The sequence below is a fragment of the Hibiscus syriacus genome, unplaced genomic scaffold (genome assembly GCF_006381635.1).
Source record: "Hibiscus syriacus cultivar Baekdansim isolate YM2019G1 unplaced genomic scaffold, ASM638163v2 tig00116997_pilon, whole genome shotgun sequence".
Classification (NCBI taxonomy): domain Eukaryota; kingdom Viridiplantae; phylum Streptophyta; class Magnoliopsida; order Malvales; family Malvaceae; genus Hibiscus; species Hibiscus syriacus.
In genome coordinates this window covers 199241-221364 of record NW_024063513.1, presented here as the reverse complement: position 1 = coordinate 221364, position 22124 = coordinate 199241, and the positions used below count along the sequence as shown (strand labels likewise).

General features: G+C 36.4%; 3 protein-coding genes and 2 pseudogenes across 4 annotated transcripts; 3 read left to right on the top strand and 2 right to left on the bottom strand.

The window, feature by feature from the left end:
* Positions 1–1981: 1981 nt before the first annotated feature.
* LOC120193895 (probable sugar phosphate/phosphate translocator At5g25400) lies at positions 1982–3514 on the top strand. Its single transcript, XM_039196319.1, has one exon. It carries the CDS (start codon positions 2125–2127, stop codon positions 3172–3174), a length of 1050 nt encoding a protein of 349 aa, XP_039052250.1. The 5' UTR covers positions 1982–2124; the 3' UTR covers positions 3175–3514.
* Positions 3515–4890: 1376 nt separating this feature from the next.
* On the bottom strand, positions 4891–11296 carry LOC120193798 (annotated as a pseudogene).
* Positions 11297–11951: 655 nt separating this feature from the next.
* Positions 11952–13062, top strand: LOC120194223 (annotated as a pseudogene).
* Positions 13063–15172: 2110 nt separating this feature from the next.
* On the bottom strand, positions 15173–16832 carry LOC120193799 (26S proteasome non-ATPase regulatory subunit 9-like). 2 transcript variants are annotated; one of them, XM_039196229.1, is made up of 5 exons: positions 16534–16832; positions 16346–16406; positions 16139–16234; positions 15670–15997; positions 15173–15292 (listed from the first exon to the last, which is right to left on the bottom strand). In XM_039196229.1, exons 1-5 carry the CDS (start codon positions 16672–16674, stop codon positions 15271–15273), a joined length of 648 nt encoding a protein of 215 aa, XP_039052160.1. In that variant the 5' UTR covers positions 16675–16832; the 3' UTR covers positions 15173–15270. The 2 variants fall into 2 exon arrangements, with proteins under 2 accessions (XP_039052160.1, XP_039052159.1); XM_039196228.1 differs by having other exon boundaries at positions 15670–16024; positions 16534–16829.
* A 1721-nt stretch (positions 16833–18553) lies between these two features.
* LOC120193796 (transmembrane 9 superfamily member 10-like) lies at positions 18554–21860 on the top strand. The gene is made up of 7 exons (XM_039196227.1): positions 18554–18962; positions 19317–19481; positions 19567–19676; positions 19762–19870; positions 19962–20074; positions 20173–20323; positions 20415–21860. Exons 1-7 carry the CDS (start codon positions 18852–18854, stop codon positions 21570–21572), a joined length of 1917 nt encoding a protein of 638 aa, XP_039052158.1. The 5' UTR covers positions 18554–18851; the 3' UTR covers positions 21573–21860.
* Positions 21861–22124: the final 264 nt, after the last annotated feature.

Genomic DNA, 22124 nt, shown 5'->3' with positions numbered 1-22124 from the left:
TAATTGATTTATTATTATTGTAAATATTGATTTATCTCATTAGTTTTTTATTTTATTTCTCATAAAAAATGTGGAATCGAAAGTGACATGGAAACTGAAATTCGACCCACTACCTGATTTGACTAATTTTGTAGGAGATTCCATGTAGCCGTAGGCAATCAATTTCGGTTAGGTATTATATTGGACTATTTTACATTCATTCATTGCATTTTTTCTTCTTCTTCTCAATAAGCCAAAACATTGCCCCTTTTCTTCCTTATTATTTTAAGGAAAAACAAATCATCTTTGCCACCCGAAGCTGCTTTCCAATTAAAGCCCTTTGATTTTTCTTCACTTGCATTGACTTCCAAATCATAGCTTGAAACTTTTATTTATTTAATTTTATATTTCTTCTGTGCGAAATAAACAGTAGAAATTATTACAGATAATTATTTTAAGCTTTTAAATTTCATAAACGCATGGTTAGTAAAATGATGCATACGATTAAAAGTTCATAATGATCCAATTCTCCTAACTTTATTTGTTCAATTCGCAATATTAATATTTAAACCCCAGACGTTATTTAAAGAATTTAACGTCCCATTTTACTATATCGATTTATAGTTAATAATATTTTAATTTTTTAAACATTTAAGTTTGGATTTTACCATGCATAAATTTTAATCCAAAATTATTTTTACTTAAGTTTCATATTGAATAAGTTAAATTTAAATTTATGTTAATGAGTATTTTCTTATAATTCAAATATGGGATAATACAAATTTATTTTATTTATCTTTTTTTATATGGTTCTATAAGTCTCCTCGATTGTCATGGATACCGGTACCTTCGAACTCCTCGATTGTTTGTTTTTTTTAAAAAAAAATTAAAATTTCTACATACCCATTATTTTTAAGGAAAAAAATTAAAATTTTAGACCTCAATTCTTAAATTTCTGGATCCGCCACTGGATATATGTATTAGAAGTGATTACAGTTAAGGGGATATTGATTTTTCATTCATCCGTTTCGGATACTCTTCAAGTTCCCCTCCTCTATATCTTATTCCCGGGGACGTCGGAATGATATATCTTTGTATGTCGTCGTCTCTGTTTTTATTGATCAAATTATCACTAGTCGTTCACCTTTACATTTTACTTATGAATATCCTGAATGTATAAATGATATTATTTTATGTGTTGCCTATTATGATAAATGCAATTTATGTATCTATTTTGAAAAAAAGTTAGTTTCTTATTTTTTATTTTTAAACTTAGAAAAATTATCTATTAATGGGATGTAAAGTATAATTATAACATACCCATTAAATAAGATCAGTTATCGGCAATCTGATCCGAATTACATACTTAAATAAAAACATTTATTTTTTGGTAAACTTTTAATTGAAAATCGCAAATAAAGAAAGCGTGCATATAAGATTTAGCAATTGAGCATGTTCATGTGCTTATGATTAAAATAAAGTGTAGGTCAAAAGGCACAAAACTCCATTCTTTCCCAATTTAAATGAATCAGTGAGATACAACGAATAAGTGAGAATAAAAGCTTGATTTATTAAAGAAGCAATTTAATTTTATGAATCTCGAGTTTTTACTGGAAAAAGTAAAGAAGTAAACAAAAAATTGAGATGGTAAAATTTACCTAATTGATCATCACCTATTATTTAGTTTATGTTTTAGTCTTCTAATTATTATTTTTAAAATAAATATATAATTATTTTTTTGATTTTGTTTTCATCACCGGTCATTAAAAAATTAACGGTGATTATAACATGATATATATTTTTTAATTTTTCTATAATTACATGACAATAATTTATGGTGACAAATCAACATCATCGTTGATTTTTTAATTGTGGGCGACCAAGATAGAATAAAAACATAATATTTAGGTGACCAAAAAGAAACTAAGAATAGATAATTTGGCCTTAAAAAGTTTTAGAAGAATATATATAAAAGGTTATGTAATCGCATACATCTGTCTTTCCTCAGTTCATCGCTCACACACAAAAGTCAAGATCCACCCCTTCCCAGCAATCCGCTCTGACCCCTTGCCCTCCCCCACCGCCACCACCTCCTCCTCCACCATTTCCCCATCTGAGAGCATCTCTCAAAAACCAAAACAAACAATGGGCAAGGGCGGGTCTTTGAGCGACGGCGTCATTAAGAAGATCCTTCTCTCCTACGCTTATGTAGCGATCTGGATCTTCCTCAGCTTCACGGTCATCGTCTACAACAAGTACATCCTCGACAAGAAGATGTACAATTGGCCTTTCCCAATCTCCCTAACCATGATCCACATGTCCTTTTGTGCCACCCTAGCTTTCCTCCTCATCAAAGTCTTCAAAGTTGTCGAGCCTGTCTCCATGTCTCAAGAAGTTTATCTCTCTTCCGTTGTCCCCATCGGTGCACTTTACGCTCTTAGTCTCTGGCTCTCCAACTCCGCTTACATTTACTTGTCTGTTTCATTTATCCAGATGCTCAAAGCCCTGATGCCTGTTGCTGTTTATTCCATTGGGGTCCTTTTTAAGAAAGAGGGATTTAAGACTGACACAATGGTCAACATGTTGTCGATCTCTTTTGGGGTTGCCATTGCAGCTTACGGTGAAGCTAGATTTGATACTTGGGGAGTGATTCTACAGCTTGGAGCGGTTGCTTTTGAGGCTACCAGGTTGGTCATGATCCAAATCTTGCTTACATCTAAAGGGATCACCTTGAACCCGATTACTTCCCTGTATTATGTCGCGCCCTGCTGTTTCGTCTTCTTGTTGGTACCATGGATCTTTGTTGAGCTCCCGATTTTGAGAGAGACATCTAGTTTCCATTTCGATTTTTTCATTTTCGGGACCAATTCTTTGTGTGCTTTTGCTCTGAATCTAGCCGTGTTCTTGCTTGTCGGGAAGACTTCTGCTTTGACCATGAATGTAGCTGGGGTGGTGAAGGACTGGTTGCTGATTGCATTCTCTTGGTCTGTCATTAAGGATACCGTGACACCCATCAACTTGGCTGGGTATGGGCTAGCGTTTTTGGGTGTTGCTTACTATAACCATTCCAAGTTACAGGCTTTAAAGGCGAAAGAAGCTCAGAAGAAGACTGCACAGGCCGATGAGGAAGCTGGGAGGTTGTTGGAAGAAAGGGAAAGCGAAGGAAACGGTAAGAAGAGTGAATCTCAAAGCTAGATCACGTCGGTGATTGGTCTTAGGATATGAAATATGGGAAGAAAGGTTGCAAATAAGGGCTAAAGGGAGAGTGATTTGGATGATGATTGTAAGGGGGTTTGCATTTAAGGGCTAAAGGGTCAGATTTCTTTTGCTCCATCAGCTGTATTTGGGTTTTATTGTGTTTTTAGGTTTACGTTCCATATGCTACTCATTATGGCCATTTCTTAGCAATACCAGACAATTGTGATTCTCATATTGGTGCTTATTTCACAGGTTAATGTATTCTGGTAGAGGCAGAAGGATCTAAATGCCCTGTACTTTGTTTTTCTTTATTTAAATTTTCTGTCTTTTCTTGGGATGTTCACATATGTTACTGGAGGTACTCCTTCCATTCGTGGAATTTTAATGCATGATTTTTCCTACATGTTTCTTCTAATCTGGTTCATTCGATCTGTTATGACAATGTGATATTCGCAGAGTTTACAGCTCAATTAATAAGATACATCGGGTCTATTTGTCGATCCCCTTGAGTTTTGACTTCTGCCAATGGATTGGAATACTCTGTTTTTGTGCTTGATAGTGCTATTATGTGCTCGTCATATTTACAATTGTCTTAGCCCCCCTTGTTCCAGAAGAAAGGTCAGCGGGCAACGACATTTTTTATCTAGTTATGCTAAACTGTGTCCAACCAATAATGATAAATGTGGTTCATTTTCTACACTTAGGCAGTTCCTCTCGCAGGCTGATTGATTCGCCAGTTGGTTCCTATATAATTTGATCTCTGTGTAAGTCGGGTCATTCCCAGAAGATGAATCGACAGTGTCAAATATCAAAGGAATGAAAATCAACAATATTTTGTTGGATATTGCAATTTTATGATTGGTTGAAACTTGAAATGGTAAAACCAGGGCCAAGAGCGCTTTTGTGAATGAAAATATTAGTTTGTGCCGCATAAACTGTTGGTGGTAAATGAAAATGATTTACCTACCGCAAAAACTGTTGGTGGTAAATGAAAACGATTTTCTTACCGCAGAAACTAGTAATGCCATATGTTACCGATGGAGAATAAAGGTAAATGGAATGGGACAGAGACATTTTCAATGAAGAAGATTCTAAGGGAGTCCTTGTAGTTGTTTGTAGCTGTTGAGTCGATTCTTGTTCAGAAAAGAGAACAGTACTTGTTTACGTGTGATTGTGAACTTGATTTTAGCATTTTTTGCTGGTTTGGGAAAATCTGAACGAATGTCACTTACGGCAGTGGCACCCGCCCTGTCGATAATTTTCGTCTAACAGGATGGGGGGGGGGGGGAGTTTTGGATATCGATTTTAAGTCCTCATGTTTATTCGTACGCTCCGTTGAAAAACCAATATTTGAGTTACTGAATTGGATTAGTGCCCAACTTTTTTAAGGCTTTTGACAAGTTCACGCCCTACATCTCACCCAGACGATGGGCTAGTCACGGCATTTCAAGTCTTCAATGCATTTAAGGGATTACCTAACTCTCACCTTTAGGAAAATCCCCCTATTTCGTGATAAAATTTGGTCAGCATTCATTATCAAGTACTTTTAAGGTTAATTTGACTCAGGCTTGTAGGTCTAATGACTTGAATTTTAGCTCCTTGCATAATTCACTAATCCATGATATTCAAGCAAGGGTTTGCATAAAAAAGATACAGTGAACTGTTGTATTTTATTTCTGGTACCATTGGAAAGCTGTCATTTCTCTTCCTTTGTCACCAGAAATAGTTACACGAGCATGAACCATCCTTGAAATGGTAAAACCTACTCGGATCCCTTGCTATAATCTCTCGATTATATATCTTAGAGATGAACTTTGTAGCAGAATGACAATCACTGCAAACTCTTAGATTTTTCACAATCCTAATAGGAGTCCCTGGCGGTGTATTCATAAGAGCAAAACCAATGGCCAGCTTTTCACTATGCCTATTCAAATTATCTTCCTCGTCTTCTCGTCGATATCAAGCATAACCTCTGAGGTGGAGGGAACATATCCAGCCCTCTTCATTTCTCTACCAATCTCATCTACCATCTCAAATATTTCCTTGTACTGATTATGACACATATCCTTGTACTGATTATGACACATATCCCCGGCAACGAATTTATAAATCTTGTTATTTAACTCGAGGGTAGTGCTTCCTGGAATCTTCCTCATGCTCTTCGAGTCCATCACTTACCTAGTCTTGGTTTTCTTCTCCCAATGGGACATCTTTGCATAAATATCGAAAGCAAGACGTAATTGGCCTCTAGCGTTGGCTCATCTCGAATTAGTTGTCTGGCAAGGCTCTCTCCCAGCTTGAGTTCACCATGTGCACGGCAAGCATTTATCAGTGTTCGCCAAATAACAGTTTGGCTCAATAGGCATTTCCTGAACAAGCTCCGCTGCCTCTCTAACAAGTCCAGCCCTACATAACATATCTACCATGCATCCATAGTGTTTAGTTTTAGGCAAAATACCAAACTCCTTCCTCATCAAATCAAAGTATTCCTTTCCTTTCTCAACACATCCAGAATGACTACAAGCGGAGAGCAATCCAATGAAAACAACACCATCGGGTGTCACTCCATCTCTTATCATCTCTTGAAACAAAGAAGCAGCCTGCAATCCACGCCCATGAATGGCTAAACAATTTCAAAGCTTTATCAACATCACCACACTTGGCAAACATATCAATAAGCGCATTATTGAGCTCCAAGGGCTTATTAACATTTTCCCTATCAACAAGAGACTCAACCCACTTCCCCAATTCAAGTGCACCTAAATCAGTACAAGCACACAAAACTGAAACCATTGTAATCTCATCAGGGCACACACCTCGTATCTGCATCTGCCTAAACAAGTCAACTGCATTATTTGATCGCCCCAATCGGACATACCCACCAATCATTGCGCTCCAAGGAACAGAGTAATTTTTCGTCATTTCATCAAACACTTTGCGACCAAACGCGATCTCTCCTTTGCAACTACAGTACATGTGAACCAAAGTGTTTAAAATAAATACGTGTTGGTTCAAATGGTAAGTTGGTTAATATCGTTTAAATAATGTCTCATATTCGAGTCCTATAAACAGAAAATCTCCGACACTCTCCCACCTAAATCAGGCAAGCGTGTGACCCGAATTGATCTAGATAAGTCAAGACGAAACCTTAGAATTGAAGTGTAAAAAAAAGTGTTTAAAACAGGATCATTCTCGTCAAAACCAATTTTTAACAACGACCAGTGAACGGACATGCCTAAATTCAAGTCCCCAATGCCAGCACAAGCCTTTAAAACAACAGGATATGTGAAATTATTAGGCAAAACTCAGCATGCAAGCATGAAATTGAAAACCCATAAAGCTTTGGGTTTTAAGTCCCCTGTTTGAGCATAAGCTTTGATAATAGTGTTTAAAAGGAAAGCATCGTATAAATGGGTGTTCGAATGGGGTGAAAAGAGGAAACGATAAGCTTATTCAATGGAGTTGAGGTCTGAGGATGTTAGGTATATACGAGTTGGAGGATAGATACTATTGTACGGGGGTATTTTTGTAGTTGTACCGCTGTAATTGTAACTTAATTTTGAATTATTCTGAATAATAGAGAGAACAATTGCTTCTCGTTAAATCTTGTGTTCTTTATTTGTTTTACTTCTTGTCGATTTCCTGAGTTAATTAGCCCATTTTCACAATAATTGATATCAAGAGCAATGTTTGAGATGACTATGTCGTGTGCGAAATTCTAAGTGGTGAAGTTTAACGGTCATGGTAACTTCGGATTATGGAAAATAAGGGTAAATGATTTGTTGGCGCAACAAGGGATTTTGAAGGCTTCACTACCTCAAAAGCTAGAATCGATGAAGGATAATGATTAAGAAGAACTGTAGCAGCGAGCGGCAGGAACCACACAATTATATTTGACAGACGAGATTATGTATCACGTAATGAGTTTGTCGTCTAAAGGAGAAATATGAAAGAAATTGAAAAGTCAGTTTATGTCCACATCCTTAATGAATAAATTGTGTCTAAAGTAGAGATTGTATGGGCTGAAGATGCATGAAGGTCATGATTTGGCAGAGCACGTGAATGTCTTCAATCAAATAATTACAGATTTGGTTCAACTTGATGTGAAGATTAAGGATTAAGACAGAGCAATTATTATGCTGTGATCATTGTCTTCCTCTTACGAACACAATGTGACTACTCTTATATATGGGGAAAAAACAATCAATGTTGAAGAGATTATTGTAGCCTTGTTGGCTCACAACCAGCGGAAGCATAATGCAGGGGAAAACTTTCATGTTGATAATTTATATATTAAGGGTAATCAAGACCGTGGAAGAAAATCAGAGAATGAGGGGTCTGAAAATAGAAATTTCAGATCAAAGTCTAGGGGAAAAAAGACAATTCATTGCTACTAGTGCAAGGAATCGAGACATATGAAGATAGATTGTCCAATGTGGAAAAAGAAGATTGATGAGAAACGTGATGAATCATCCAAGTATGTGAATGTGGTGCAGGATGACAATTTAGATTGCAGTGATGGTGATATGCTTTATATTTCAACAACTCACTTGACGGATGAATGGATTTTTGATTCAGGATGTTCTTATCATATAACGCCTAACAGAGAGTGGTTTTCGACATACATGTCCGTTAATTCTGGTTCTGTCTATTTGGGTGATGACAGATGTTGCAATATTGTTGGTATTGATGAAGTTGGAATTAAGATGTATAATGGTACTGTTAGGACATTATGTGATGTTAGACATATACCATATTTGAAGAAGAATATGATTTCCTTAGGCACTTTGCATAAGAATGATTTTATTCCTAAGACAGATGATGATAAGAAAACCATTAGAGTTGTTAAAGTTGCATTGATTGTAATGAAAGGAAAGATGACTACAGGGAATATCTATAAATTGTTAGGGAGTATAGTTGTAGGTGGAGTTCATTCTGTTGAGTCATATGATGATAATACGAAACTATGGCATATGCATCTTGCTCGTCTTAGTGAACGTGGAATGGTTGAATTGCATAAAAGAAATTTGTTCCATGGTGTTAAAAGTTGCAAGCTCAATTTTTGTAAGTTTTGTGTTCTTGGTAAACAAACTATAGTTAGTTTCAAGATTGAAAAGCATAAAACTGAAAGGATTTTTTATTATGTGCATTACGATGTATGTGGGTCTACCAGAAAATCATTATTGGGTGGATCTATGTATTATGTTACATTTATTGACGATTTTTCTAGGAAAGTTTGAGTGTACTTCATGAAACAGAAATTTGAAGTTTTTGCCAAGTTCAAGCTGTGGAAAGCTGATGTGGATAACCAAACTAGTAGAAAGATCAAGTATTTAAGGATCGATAATGGCACAAAGTAAACAAATTCAAACTTTTAGAAATTCTGTGAGGAGCATGTGATTCAGAGGTATTTTACAGTGCTCAAGACACCACAGTAAAATGGTGTTGCAAAAAGGATGAACAGGTCATTGAATGAAAGGGCAAGATGTTTGAGACTGAATGTAGGGCTTCCTAAAAGCTTCTGGGTAGAGGCTGTGAGCATGGCATACTACCTCATTAACAAATCATCGAGAGCATCATTGGGTGGCAAGGTTGTAGAAAAGGTATAAACAGGTAATGCAGTTGATTTTGGTCACTTACAAATTTTTGGTTGTCATGCTTATGTACATGTACCTGGCGATGAGAGATTAAAGCTTAATGCAAAGTCAAAAAAGTGCATTTTTTGTACAAGAAATGTGTCAAAGGATACAAGTTTTGGGATCCGATTACAAAGAAAGTGGTGATCAGTAGAGATGTGGTTTTTGATGAGCAGTTCATGTTGCAGCAGAACCAAGACAATGCAGTGATGGACGTAGAACAATATCCAGTAGCAACTAAGAGAGAGGAAAGTTCTAATCCAACTTTTGGTGGTTATAGTACAGTTGATTTGCAGGATTATAAACTAGCCAAAGACAAAGAGATGTACGAATATAAAAGCTCCGAACAGATTGGGTTTTGAAGACATGATCTCCTTTGCACTTCACATTAGTAGTGATGATCCAACTACTTTCCAAGGAGCTATTACTAGTCAATAGAAAGAAAAATGGATGGTTGCAATGGTTGAGGAGATGGAGTATTTGCAGATAAAACGTACATGGGAGCTAGTTCATCTTTCTGAGGGAAAAAAGGCTATTGATTGCAAATGGGTGTATAAAAGGAAACTAGTAGTATCAGAAAAAGAGGGGGAAAGTTCAAGGCTCGATTGGTAACAAAGGGTTTTTCACAACAAAAGATAGTAGATTATGATGAAATCTTTTCTCATGTGGTTAGGCATACTTCAATCATGGCAGTACTTGCATTGGTAGCTAGTTGAGATTTGTATTTAGAGCAGAAGAATGTCAAATTTGTCTTTTTGCATGGTGATTTAGAGGAACAAATTTATATGCAACAACCATAAGGGTTCACTCAACTTGGACATGAGCATTTGGTTTGCAGGTTGAAGAAATCCTTATATGAGTTGAAACAGTCTCCAAGACAATGATATAAATGACTCGACTCCTATATGATTAAGATTGGCTATAAGTGATGTGAGTATGATTGTTGTGTTTATGTTAGGAGCTTTGATAATGGTTCTTTTAGTTTTCTGCTATTGTATATTGATGATATGTTAATTACTGTAAAGAATATGCATGATGTTGTTGGTTTGAAAGATTTATAGAGCCAGAAATTTGATATGAAAGACTTAGGTGCTGCAAATAAAATTCTTGGAATGGAGATTCACAGGGATATAAGCTCAAGGAAACTGTGGTTATCTCAGCATGGCTATGTTGAGAAAGTGTTAGACAAATTTGGGATGAGCAATACAAAACTAGTAAGCACTCCATTGACAAATCATTTTAAGCTTTCTTCAGAACAATGCCCTAAGACAGATAAGGAAGTTGTTGACATGACAAAGGTTCCATATGCCAATGTTGTTGGTTGCTTGATGTATGCAATGGTATGCACTCGCCCTGATTTAACTTATGTTGTTAGTCAAGTTTGTAAATACATGTCTAAACTAGGTGGGCGACATTGGGAAGCAATCAAGTGTATTTTCAGGTATTTGAATGGCACTGTAGGGAATTGAATTATTTTTGGTAGTCAGCGAGATAATCCTTTAGTTGTAGGATATGTGGATTCAGACTATGCAAATGACTTGGGTGATAGAAGATCTATAATTGGGTATGTTTTTACTGTTGGTGGAAGGTCTATATGTTGAAAGTCAATTGTTTAGTCTATTGTGGCATTATCTACAACTGAAGTAGAATACATGGCAGCAGCTGAAGCTGCAAAAGAATCTTTATGGTTTACTGGGCTAGTAAAGGAATTGGGTGTTCAGCAAGGTAGAGTTTAGTTGCATTGTGACAGCCAAAGTTATATTCATTTGGCTAAGAATCAGGTGTATCATGCTAGAACTAATCATATTGATGTGAGGTTTCACAAGATTAGAGAGTTGATTGCATCTGGAGAGATATTGTTACAGAATGTTCATATTAGTGAGAATGCAACTGATATATTAACCAAACCAGTTGCTACTGACAAGTTCATGCATTGCTTGGACTTGTTGAATGTTTACAGTTGTTAGAGAAGTATGGTAGTCCAACCCACTTTGATGTTTGATAAACTTGCGGTTTTCTATTTCATCTCCTAAGGTGCAAGATATTTGTCAAGGGGTATTTTTGTAATCATAGAGGGGTAATTCTTATATATTGTAATTGTAACCTAATTTTAGATTATTACGAATAATAAAAAGAACATTCGTTCATCTCTTTCGAGGACGTAGGCACATTACCGAATCTCGTTAAATTTTATGTTCTTTATTTGTTTTACTGCTTGTTGATTTCTTGAGTTAATCAGTTGGTTTTCACAACAGATGATTTGGATACAAATTTACTGAGAATTAAAGGATTGTTTCCAAAACCCAGTTTGAAAATTCGTGTTTGGATTTAGAGGAGGTTTGAGTAGGTGTTGCAAGATTGGATAAGGTTGAGGAAGCCACGTTCCGACGCAGCTCTTTGACTGCAACTGACGGTGGCGGATGTTGTGATTGTATGGATAATAATTAAAAGCTTGGTTTTTGGGATTGAAGTTTGCATGTAGAGACGATTGTAGTAAACTCATAGCTAGTCTTTACAGTTCATCAAAATCCAATCTTAACTAGCGTGAGAAAAAATATTTCTCAATCTTTGCCATCTATTCTCCGGGTTGCTTTTTCATCAAAAGATTGGAACTTGTGGGGAAGGAAAAGTTTGAGTTTTAAAATATGGATTATTTTAATGTTATTAAATAATCCAAAATTTATATGGTCAAAATGTGTAAAATCGAAACTTAAATTTAATTGGTTGCAATTTCTTCTTTATCCACTTCTCTTTAATAAAAATTCTACATGGTTTCTATTTTTTAAAATGTATATATTTTCCCTTTACGGTAATGAAAAAGGACAGTTGGACATTTTGCATTTGCAAAATGAGCCAAATTCGAGTGTCTCCTTTTAGCAAGCCAGTCGTCCATGAGCTTGACATGTTAGGGGGGGGGGGAACGATGGTTTCTAGAACCAGACAGCTGCTATGTAGAAGTTGAATTCTAAGCCAGTAACAACTTAACAGGTATATTCTTATTTTGAGTGCTAAGTACATGCAATGCGAGGCGTGTTTGTAGAGAACTTCAAATCTCTTAACAATTTACTCTTCGATTTGATTATAAAAGCTCTTACCATGTTGGATGAATTTTATGTGTAGGTGCGAGAGAGCCGAGATATGGAGATCGCTATCAAGGAGTAGAGCATCGTGTATTCAGCAGAGGAGACACCAAAGCATCGGCTATGGAGCTATAACTTAGAACTACAAATGACACTGCATCATGTCCCTACTCTTTACTTCTTCCGAATGTTTCTTCCGATTTCTTCGACACTCGTCTGCTCAAGGAAGCTTTAAGCAAGGTTCTTGTCCCATTCTACCCCATGGCTGGGAGACTGGGGAGGGACGAAAGTGGAAGAATTGAGATAGTCTGCAATGGAGAACGAGCTTTATTCATAGAGGCTGAAACAGAGTGCGTAGTCGACGATTTGGTCGGCAACACCATGAATTATAGTCCAGACCTTTGGAGATTGGTTTAGAAAGTTGATTTTTCTGCTGATGTTTCATCATATCCTCTCATTTTAACACAGGTACACACATATATGTAAGGAATTAATTGATTTTGAATAGTTTCTAATGTTTGTATTAATGTTATTAGGTAACAAGGTTCAAGTGTGGAGGACTTGGTCTTGGGATCGGAATAAGGCATACTTTAGCAGATGGTCCGGCTTTGGTTCATTTCATTAACAGTTGGGCTGAAATGGCTGGAGGGCTGCCTCTTAGTGTTCAACCGTACATCGACAGGTCATTTCTTCAAGTTCGTGTTCCACCGACTCCGACTTTTCACCACGTCGAATATGACCCACCTCTTTCCATGAATACTGCTGAACAACCCCAATGGGAACCTGAAACTACCGTCTCCATCTTCAAACTCACTCGTGATCATCTCAACACCTTGAAAGCCAAGGCAAACAGAAACGGAGATGCTGGTGTTTATAGCACCTACAACAGCCTCGCAGCACATATATGGCTTTGCATAAATAAGGCCCGATGCCTCCCCGATGGTTAGGAAACTAAGTTGCATATTCCGATTGATGGACGGTCTCGATTGAGACCTCTTTATGATGCAGATTTCGGATGGGATCATCCCATATGGTTAGGACCGGCTAAAGTGTCGCAAGATGGGAAGACATATGTCTTTCCAGGTCCTAACGACGGGAGCCTGTCTGTTGTGTCATGCCTGGAAGCTTCTCACATTAAAAAATTTGGGCAGCTTCTTTACGACATATAGGGAAATTATATGTTCATGTCAATTGGTTTCGTGTCTGCAATTTTATTTCAGCATTGTCTCTAGCATATTCAAAATCCATAAGTATTCAACTAAACTTTTTACGTAAAACAGCCTTTCATTGTTACCCAAGAGCAAGAGTATATTGAATCAGTCAATGCAGTAAACCAAATGATCGAAACTGGAGCACTATCTGCCGCCAGCCAACATCATTCTGAGGAGAAAATCAATCCATGGATAATTCCATTTAGATCACATTATTGTTTTTTTTCCCTCTTCAGCCATATCTTCCATTACATTTTCTTCTTTTGCTTCTGCTGCTGTTATACACTTCTGGAATCTGAAACAACTCGTGAGATGGTCATTTGTTATTCCCGCCACTTGCATGAAAGAGTAGATGACAGTAGTCCCTACGTTTCGAAAACCTCTTCGTACCAGATCTTTGCTTATGACATCTGCTTTGGGGTTTTAACCGGAACCTGGCGAGGATATCTGAATCTGCTAACTACAGGCTTGTGATTCACAAAACTCCAGATATACCGGTCAATGACCCGAACTCATCGATAACCTGGCATCATCGAAACCTACAAAAGGTTGGTTGCAATAATGGGAACTAATAACTTCAGGAACAAGAGCCAGAAGTGGACACTGGAAAGTAAATACATATTTTAATTACTTGGGACATACCAACTGAGCAAACTGGCATCTAATGGATGTGAATAATCAAGTTTCCTAACCGAAATGAAAATTCGTATCCTTGTGCTTTGTCCCATATGATTCAAACATATGCCCATAGTTGGTGATGCGTATCACCATTTAAATATTTGCATAAAATTAATTAAAAAAATTGATGGAGAAATAGAAAAATGATATGAAAATTAAAAAAAAAATTAATATGTAATACCACGTCACCATTGTTGTTAATGTTATTGAAGAAAATAAAGTTTAGGTACTAAAACGAAATAAAAATGATAGTATAAGTTTTAAACGCATAATTTACCCTTTAAATATTTACTTAATAAGGATAATTTAAATAGTGGTGTGATTCAACGTGTCGCTTCAGTGATATGTTACATTGTACGACGTGCGCTGTAGACTCATCCAACAATAATAATGGTATTTGTTCCAAGTTTAGCGGTTCGACTAAAAGGAAGAAAAAAATTACAAGGTAAACCGTAAATGAAACTGACTTTGATTTGATATCCTTCGGCTTTTGCTTACTTTCGAAGTTGAGATTTCATCCCATGTTAACAATGAAATACAGTGGTTATTAACTGTGAACTATGACTATCCAGCTCAGTTGGTAGAGCACAAGGTTCTTAACCTTGAGGTCGTGAGATTGAGTCTCACGGAAGGCATTTCATAATTCGGAGGTCTTCTACGGAAGCTGCTCTCAACCTAGTGTTGGGGGCAGCCTACTATCTTACCTCCCCCTTACCTCATTACATATGAAAACAAGGGACAACCATTAAATTCTATTGAAAATAATTAAAATCTTTGCATTCACCAGTTACCATATTGGGTCCACCATTTCCATGATAAGTATGCTATTAACCTATGCCGAAATCGAGTTTTAATGCTTTGGATCAAAGCTGAAGACGTAAAAGGAAGTTTAAGTTATAAAACTTAAAAGCAGAAGCAAGGTTAGTTCCTTTCTTGCTAGTAATCAACTCTGGAAAAATGGGGGTCAAAAAGTGTTGAGGGAGAAAGACAATCTCAATTTCAAGTGGAAAAAAACACTGTGATGGGCTATGTTTGCCTTGTTCCTTTATTACTGGCTTCCTAGTTCCTATCCTAAACTCGATTAATCACTTAAACATCAGCCCCTTTATATTTGGTTTAGCGGTAGTTCCTCCTAAAGCCCATTACTCTGGAACTCTCACCAGAAATCAACTTTTATCTTCACAGCTTAGACTCTATACAAGCCAATTGACACAATAACAGCAGAGCAATGACTTCCCTTATCTAACAACTTAGAGAGAGAATATAAAGGATCTATCTAAAAAACTATAATAAAAGTAACAAGAACATCTCAAAAATGCAACAAAAACATTGGATTCATTCAGAAACAAAATATTCGATCCTCAAGAATCTATGTAGGAAAAAAAGGTCAACGTTAATATCCCTATCTGAGATCCGAGTATTGTCTTAAAACAGGTAAAATGAAGGCAGCCAGATTGCTTTATTCTGCTCCATTGATGAAGCAAAAAATCACATGATACGAAAATGACATCTGCAATAGTTCAAAACCACCAACAAATTAGTAAATATTTAAAAACTAAGCAGTCAGCTCTAAGAAGTTTATCTTTGCAGTTCACACACATGTTAAGAAAAAACTTACTACATTCATTACAGCAATAATCTACAAATCACACTTATCTCCCCTACCTGATTGCTTTAGAAAATATTATTACTGTTAATGACCCAAATCATTAATTTCTGACGTCAACCCTTTCTTGGAACTGAGTAGTCATTTTTATTTTTATTTTTTCACTTCCACTACTGTAAGTTGTTTCTTCAGCAACAATCTAAAATGAAGGTATTTATAAACTGATATGATCTGTGATTTAATGCTAGTACAAATAAGCAGATCAAGTAGAAGTGGCATACCCTAGCAAGCCCCTGCCTTGCCATGTTCTAGGAGTCACTGACAGATTAAACAATGCTCCTTGTCTCATGACTGTGACAGGTATGGGAAGACCCTGATTAACCTGAGCTTCAGAAGCAAGTTGTTGTAGCAAATTATCACCAGCTTTCACATTACCAAATTTAACAATCTGGTCTCCAAGTTGTAAACCACCTTCAGCTGCCGGAGATGCATCAGCTATTTCATCAACAATTGCAAAGGGCATACCAGAAATCAAGTCCACGTCATTGGCACCCCGTGAATCTCTCGAAACAATGTTTTGCAAGGCCCCCGATGCACCAGCACTGGAATCTGATGCATTTTGATTCATTTCAACACCTATCAGATTGGTGAATTGGTATGACTTACTTTAATTGGAAGGCATGAATTGATTGAAAGAATATAGCACAAAATCATTTATCTAAACAAATGGTGCAATAAATTAAGCCTAACCTGAATCTTTAGGGGTTGAAGTAAGTTTTGCAGAATGCAAAAGTTGAATATTAACGTTTATTTTCTCTGTAATTTCCCCATGATCGTTTTTCAATTCTGCTCAAATTAAGCAACAAAATTTGCTAACTTTGTTAATACTTAATACAGACCTTCCTCAAATTCACTACTATTATTTTAATGAATGAAAAATACTAAAATAGAGGATACCAGCAAGACGATGTCGTTGTGCTAGGACATATGGGATGTCAATATCAGCACGAGGAAACCCCTGGAAAGTACAAAAACCCTAATATCAGGAAATAGATAAGACTGAATTTTGAATCCTAATAACGAAATTAACGTAGTAGGTAAATGTATATGAGTATTCAAGAAGAAGAAGAAGAAGAGGAAAATACTTCGGAATCGACGAGGTTGCCGGAGAGACCAGGACCCCCAGGTTGAGAAAGCTGCTCAATTATGGCGTTCATCTCAGCCTCTATTCCACTCCTCTTATCCATGAGCTTCAGTGTCTCCGATTTAAGATTTGCCCCAACCATTGTTCTTTTTTTTTTTTGTACTTTTTCGTGTTCTTCTGAAGCGGTTTAGATTTAACTTGGCGGAAATGACGATCGGGTTTTGAAATCGGCTGCTCGGAGGGGAGACGTGTAAGGGGAAGGCGCGCGATGTGGGCTGAGATAAAATTGATTGGGCTCAGGGAAAAAATATGAAAACCTTTTTTAACATTCCACCACCCTCGCTCTATATTAATATATAAATTTATTTATAAAATATTTTATACTTAATATAAAAAAATATCTACATTATACATCTTTTTTATTTAAATTTTTAATTTTTTCAAATAATATGGTGATTAATATTACAAACCCTATCATTTAAATGTTTTGACCATAATGAATATTAAAATTTCGTTAAATAATAAATGTTGTATTTATTTTTTTTATTTTTAATAATAAAAACATTATTTAAAAAAATTAGTTCCCGTCACACGTCGTCGTCCCTCCTCCCCTATCACATCTTTTTTTTTTTTGTTGATAAATTCCCCTATCACATCTTCCCTTACGCTGCATAGTAACTTTTCCTAAATATTAATCGCATAGTAACTTTTCCTAAATATTAATCGCGTCAAATGACCAAAGTCCGATGGTAATCAAACGGGCGGTCGACTGCCATTGTCATTATTATTTTAAACTATCAAATAAAAATATTTAAATATTTTTTAATGATTTGAATATTTGAGACTTTAGAAATTTAAAAGATTGGAGTGATTGTCGGTTACTGATGAATAATGATAGTTGAGATGATTAAGATAACGACGACGATGACTGATGCTTGAAGTTAATTATAAGAATAATCGCTTTTGTTCTATTTTTTTTTCATTTCTTATTATTAATTTTAAATGAGTTGTATTTTAATCATTTACGTATTGATTTATTAAATTTTAATCAATGCTGACTATTGTTATGTTTTAATCATTGAAGTATTATACATTTTCATTAACTTTATGATGTGATATGTTAATCATATAATTTAATTTTTATTTAAACAAATCCAACACCTTAATCATACTTAGGATTGGATTATCGTACCTAATCCAGAGATTGATGATTGATTATTTTAAGGATGGTGGACATGTATAATTTCGTAGATTTCGTACCGTACTCATTCCAATTGGGGCGGGGATGGGTATAAGTTTAATGGGTAATGGGCGGGTATGGATGTAAAAGTTATATCCGCCGTGGGTAGTTGATGGGTTTGAAACCTTACCTACCCCGCATCCTCCCGCCCCACATCCGCCTGTCTCATATCCGTCCGCCCAATAACTGTTATGTAAATTTTAAGATTTTATTAGACATGAGTTGTAAATTAACCAAATGTTAGGATATAAATATTTTTAGAATCGTCATTTCTTCTATCTCAAATTGACGAGTATGGGTTAATACATACCGGTATGGGATGAGTGGTAAGTATCCACATAGATTTAAAAATATATACATATGGATGAGTGTGGATTTAAAAATTTTACCCATTGTAAATGATAAATAGGTGACGGATACAAAAATTCTAGGTGAATACGAGGATGGGGAAGACCCCAGCCGTCCTTCCCGTTTGCCATCCCTAACATATTTGGATTATCCCCTTTAATAATTTGTTTGGTTTATGGAAAAGAAAGAAATAAAAGCCATCAGAATCATACACGTTTTAGAGGTCCAAACAAATTTGCTTTTCTGGGATATTAAGAATTATTTCTCTTGCACTTATGTGGAATAAAAACGGGTTCTTCAATTTGAAAATTTCCTTCTCAGAAACAGACTGACACAAACTCAAAAAACATATGTAAACCAACGACAATCAGAGAATTAAAAAAATCAAACAAATAACAACGAAGAAAGAAGTTACTATTACCCAAATGTTCAAGGAGAGTCACCGTCAAGGTCACCTGATGAAAATCAAGACCGTGTGTCGATAATCAGAGAATTTAAATCCAACCGTTGGTGACTAGGGGAGGGAGGGTCCTCTCTATAAACATATAGTTACAGACTTCTCTTCCCAGGGATTCATTTCTCGTGTTTACCAATAAGCCACCCTTTTTCTTCTCTTCATTCTTCGTTCACAAACAAGACATTTCAATTCGGCAAGGTTTTGTTTTTTTTTTCTTTCTAGTTCCTCGGGAAAGTGGGAATTCGGGCGACGTATATAAATCCGGTTAAAACCCATGGCTGGTCATAGGTTTGACGTCGCATGGATCTTCTCTTTGTTAGCTTTCTTCTTCTTTCGAGCCCATTGTTTCTACCTCCCTGGCGTTGCCCCTGAAGATTTCCAAAAGGTCAGTTTCATCACATGCATGCATGGGCCTTGAATTATCATGTATATTGGATCTTTAGGTTCACTTGGATTCTCCTCTCTGTTATTGGGTTTCATTTAGATCTGCGTTTAATTATCTCTAGAATTACCGTTTACGTTAAATGAATTTGGATACGATGAGTCTTTGGAAGTTGCTTAAGTTTGTTTTTATCAATACCATAATTGAAGACTATTTATGATATTTGAATGTTGATTAAAAAGCTTACTGGATCTTCCATTCTCGATAATCAATCTACGGGCTCTCTGCTTTAACCAAACTGATGACTGATGGTTTAATGTAGTTTTGTTCAATGTTGTTTTCTCTCCATTTATGCAGGGGAGTCAATTGTTGGTGAAAGTGAATAAGCTGACTTCAACAAAAACACAACTTCCTTATTCCTATTATTTCCTACCCTTTTGTCAGCCTGAGCATATAGTTGACAGTGCAGAGAATCTTGGGGAAGTCCTTCGTGGTGATCGAATTGAAAACTCTCCTTATGTGGTGAGTTTGGACTCCAAAATCACTTCCTTATGTCCCTTATCTGTACTTTGTTTTTTCAATGATTAGAGGAATCTTCTGTTTGCAGTTCAAAATGGGAGAACCGCAAATGTGCAATATTGTGTGTCGAAAAATTCTTGATAAAAAAGTTGCAAAGGCATTCAAGGAGAAGATCGATGATGAGTATCGAGTTAACATGTGAGGAACTCATCTCGATATCTTAATTTTAGTTTCCTTTTATTCTTTTGAGTGGTAACTGATATTTATCATATGTCTGTGACAGGATTTTGGATAACCTTCCACTGGTTGTTCCTATAAGGAGGCCTGATCGGGAAAATGCTGTAGTGTATCAGTATGGATATCATGTTGGTCTCAGAGGAAAGTATGCGGGGGTAAGTTCTAGATTGGTCAGCATCTGTTTAGAACAATTTTTATCATATTTTCATTTGATAATGCAAGCAATGCTGCTTTGGTTTCTTGCAGAGCAAGGAAGAAAAACATTTTATAAACAATCACTTGACATTTACAGTCAAGTATCACAAGGATCCATTGTCAGACTCTGCAAGGATTGTTGGATTTGAGGTCAAACCATTCAGGTCAAAAAGAACGTTCTTTATGTTAGAGGCATATTTATTACCACTGGTTTCCTTTTCTACTTTTCTTACCAAGCCGTTTTGATACACATGCAATACAGTGTTAAACATGAATATGAGGGTGAGTGGAATGAGAAGACTCGTCTGACAACTTGTGATCCCCATGCAAAACGTGCAGTTACTACTTCTGAATCTCCTCAAGAGGTTGAAGAGAATAAGGAGATCATATTTACTTATGATGTTGAGTTCCAGGTCGGCAACACATTGCTGCTTGTTACAGTCTGGTCAGTCTCTATGATGATATTTCATTCTAATCAACAAGCTACTTGTTGTCATCTTGCAGGAAAGTGATATAAAGTGGGCATCCCGATGGGATACCTATCTTCTAATGGCTGATGATCAGATCCATTGGTTCTCAATTGTTAATTCTTTGATGATTGTAATTTTCCTCTCAGGGATGGTGGCTATGATCATGTTACGAACTCTTTATCGGGATATCTCCAAGTACAACCAACTCGAAACTCAAGAAGAAGCACAAGAGGAGACAGGGTGGAAACTGGTCCATGGAGATGTTTTTAGGCCTCCAACAAATTCTGACTTACTCTGTGTGTATGTTGGAACAGGGGTTCAATTTTGTGGTATGATTATTGTTACCATGATCTTTGCTCTCCTTGGTTTCCTATCCCCTTCAAATAGGGGTGGGTTAATAACAGCCATGCTTCTACTCTGGGTCTTCATGGGCCTGTTTGCTGGATATTCCTCGGCTCGTCTCTGTAAGCTGTTCAAGGGAACCAAATGGAAGAAAGTTACACTCAAAACAGCATTTATGTTTCCTGCAACAGTGTTTGCTATATTCTTTGTCCTGAATGCTCTGATATGGGGCCAGAAGTCTTCAGGGGCAGTACCATTTGGAACCATGTTTGCATTGGTATTGTTGTGGTTTGGCATCTCAGTCCCACTTGTTTACGTGGGTAGTTATTTTGGTTTTAAGAAGCCAGCAATAGAGGACCCAGTGAAAACTAATAAGATCCCTAGGCAAATTCCAGAGCAGGCTTGGTACATGAACCCAGCCTTCTCCATCCTACTTGGGGGCATACTTCCATTCGGGGCTGTTTTTATTGAGCTCTTTTTCATCCTCACTTCAATATGGTTGCATCAGTTCTATTATATATTTGGCTTCCTTTTCATTGTCTTTGTCATTCTTATTGTCACTTGTGCCGAAATCACAGTAGTACTCTGCTACTTCCAGCTATGCAGTGAGGATTACCGATGGTGGTGGCGGTCATACTTGACTTCGGGTTCTTCAGCACTCTACTTATTCCTCTATGCTGCTTTCTACTTCTTTACGAAGCTCGAGATCACAAAGCCAGTATCTGGGGTTTTATACTTTGGTTATATGTTGATAGTATCGTATGCATTCTTCGTGCTCACTGGTACAATCGGTTTCTATGCTTGCTTCTGGTTCACAAGGCTCATCTACTCGTCTGTGAAGATTGATTGATCTGATATTGCAACTTAAGAAAAACTGCTAGTCCGTTTCACTACAAGGATGTTCAAATTATCCGATATAGAATCAGAAATTCAGGACATCCCCATTTGGTTCGAGTTTTGAATCTTTGATCATAAAACTGTTAGTTTTCTTAAACTTCTCCATACAGGTTCCTTGGCTGTTTCTAGTTATGTTTATTTGCTAATTGGTTCCACTAATTTACTGTATTGTATGAGACCCTTGAGAAACTGTTGAGCAAAAATTGAAGCATCCATGTATTCACAAGCACAATAGTGCTTTGTTTATCCCTGCCATTCTGTCAAGAAAAAAATTCAAAAATTGTCCTTTATGGAAAATAAAAGAAGTTATCAATTCGTATATCTAAATTGTCTATCCTAATTTATTTATTTATTTATTTTAGATGTATCGAAGTTTCAGACATAACCACTTGGGACTTACCCCTTAAACTTGGAAAGCATTCTCTGGTCAGCAAGTCAAAAAAGGAGAGCATACAAACTAATAGGAAAAACAAGTGATGAAAGCATGGGAAATCAAGGCAATGCA

Coding starts and splice junctions, on each gene's coding strand:
- LOC120193799 (XM_039196228.1), bottom strand. CDS start 16,674: ATGGTTGGGGCAAATCTTAAATCGGAGACACTGAAGCTCATGGATAAG. Junction 16,407..16,533: donor GCAACCTCGTCGATTCCGAA/GTATTTTCCTCT, acceptor TGTACTTTCCAG/GGGTTTCCTCGTGCTGATAT. Junction 16,235..16,345: donor ACAACGACATCGTCTTGCTG/GTATCCTCTATT, acceptor TAATTTGAGCAG/AATTGAAAAACGATCATGGG.
- LOC120193895 (XM_039196319.1), top strand. CDS start 2,125: ATGGGCAAGGGCGGGTCTTTGAGCGACGGCGTCATTAAGAAGATCCTT.
- LOC120193796 (XM_039196227.1), top strand. CDS start 18,852: ATGGCTGGTCATAGGTTTGACGTCGCATGGATCTTCTCTTTGTTAGCT. Junction 19,482..19,566: donor TTGAAAACTCTCCTTATGTG/GTGAGTTTGGAC, acceptor TTCTGTTTGCAG/TTCAAAATGGGAGAACCGCA. Junction 19,871..19,961: donor TCAGAGGAAAGTATGCGGGG/GTAAGTTCTAGA, acceptor GGTTTCTTGCAG/AGCAAGGAAGAAAAACATTT.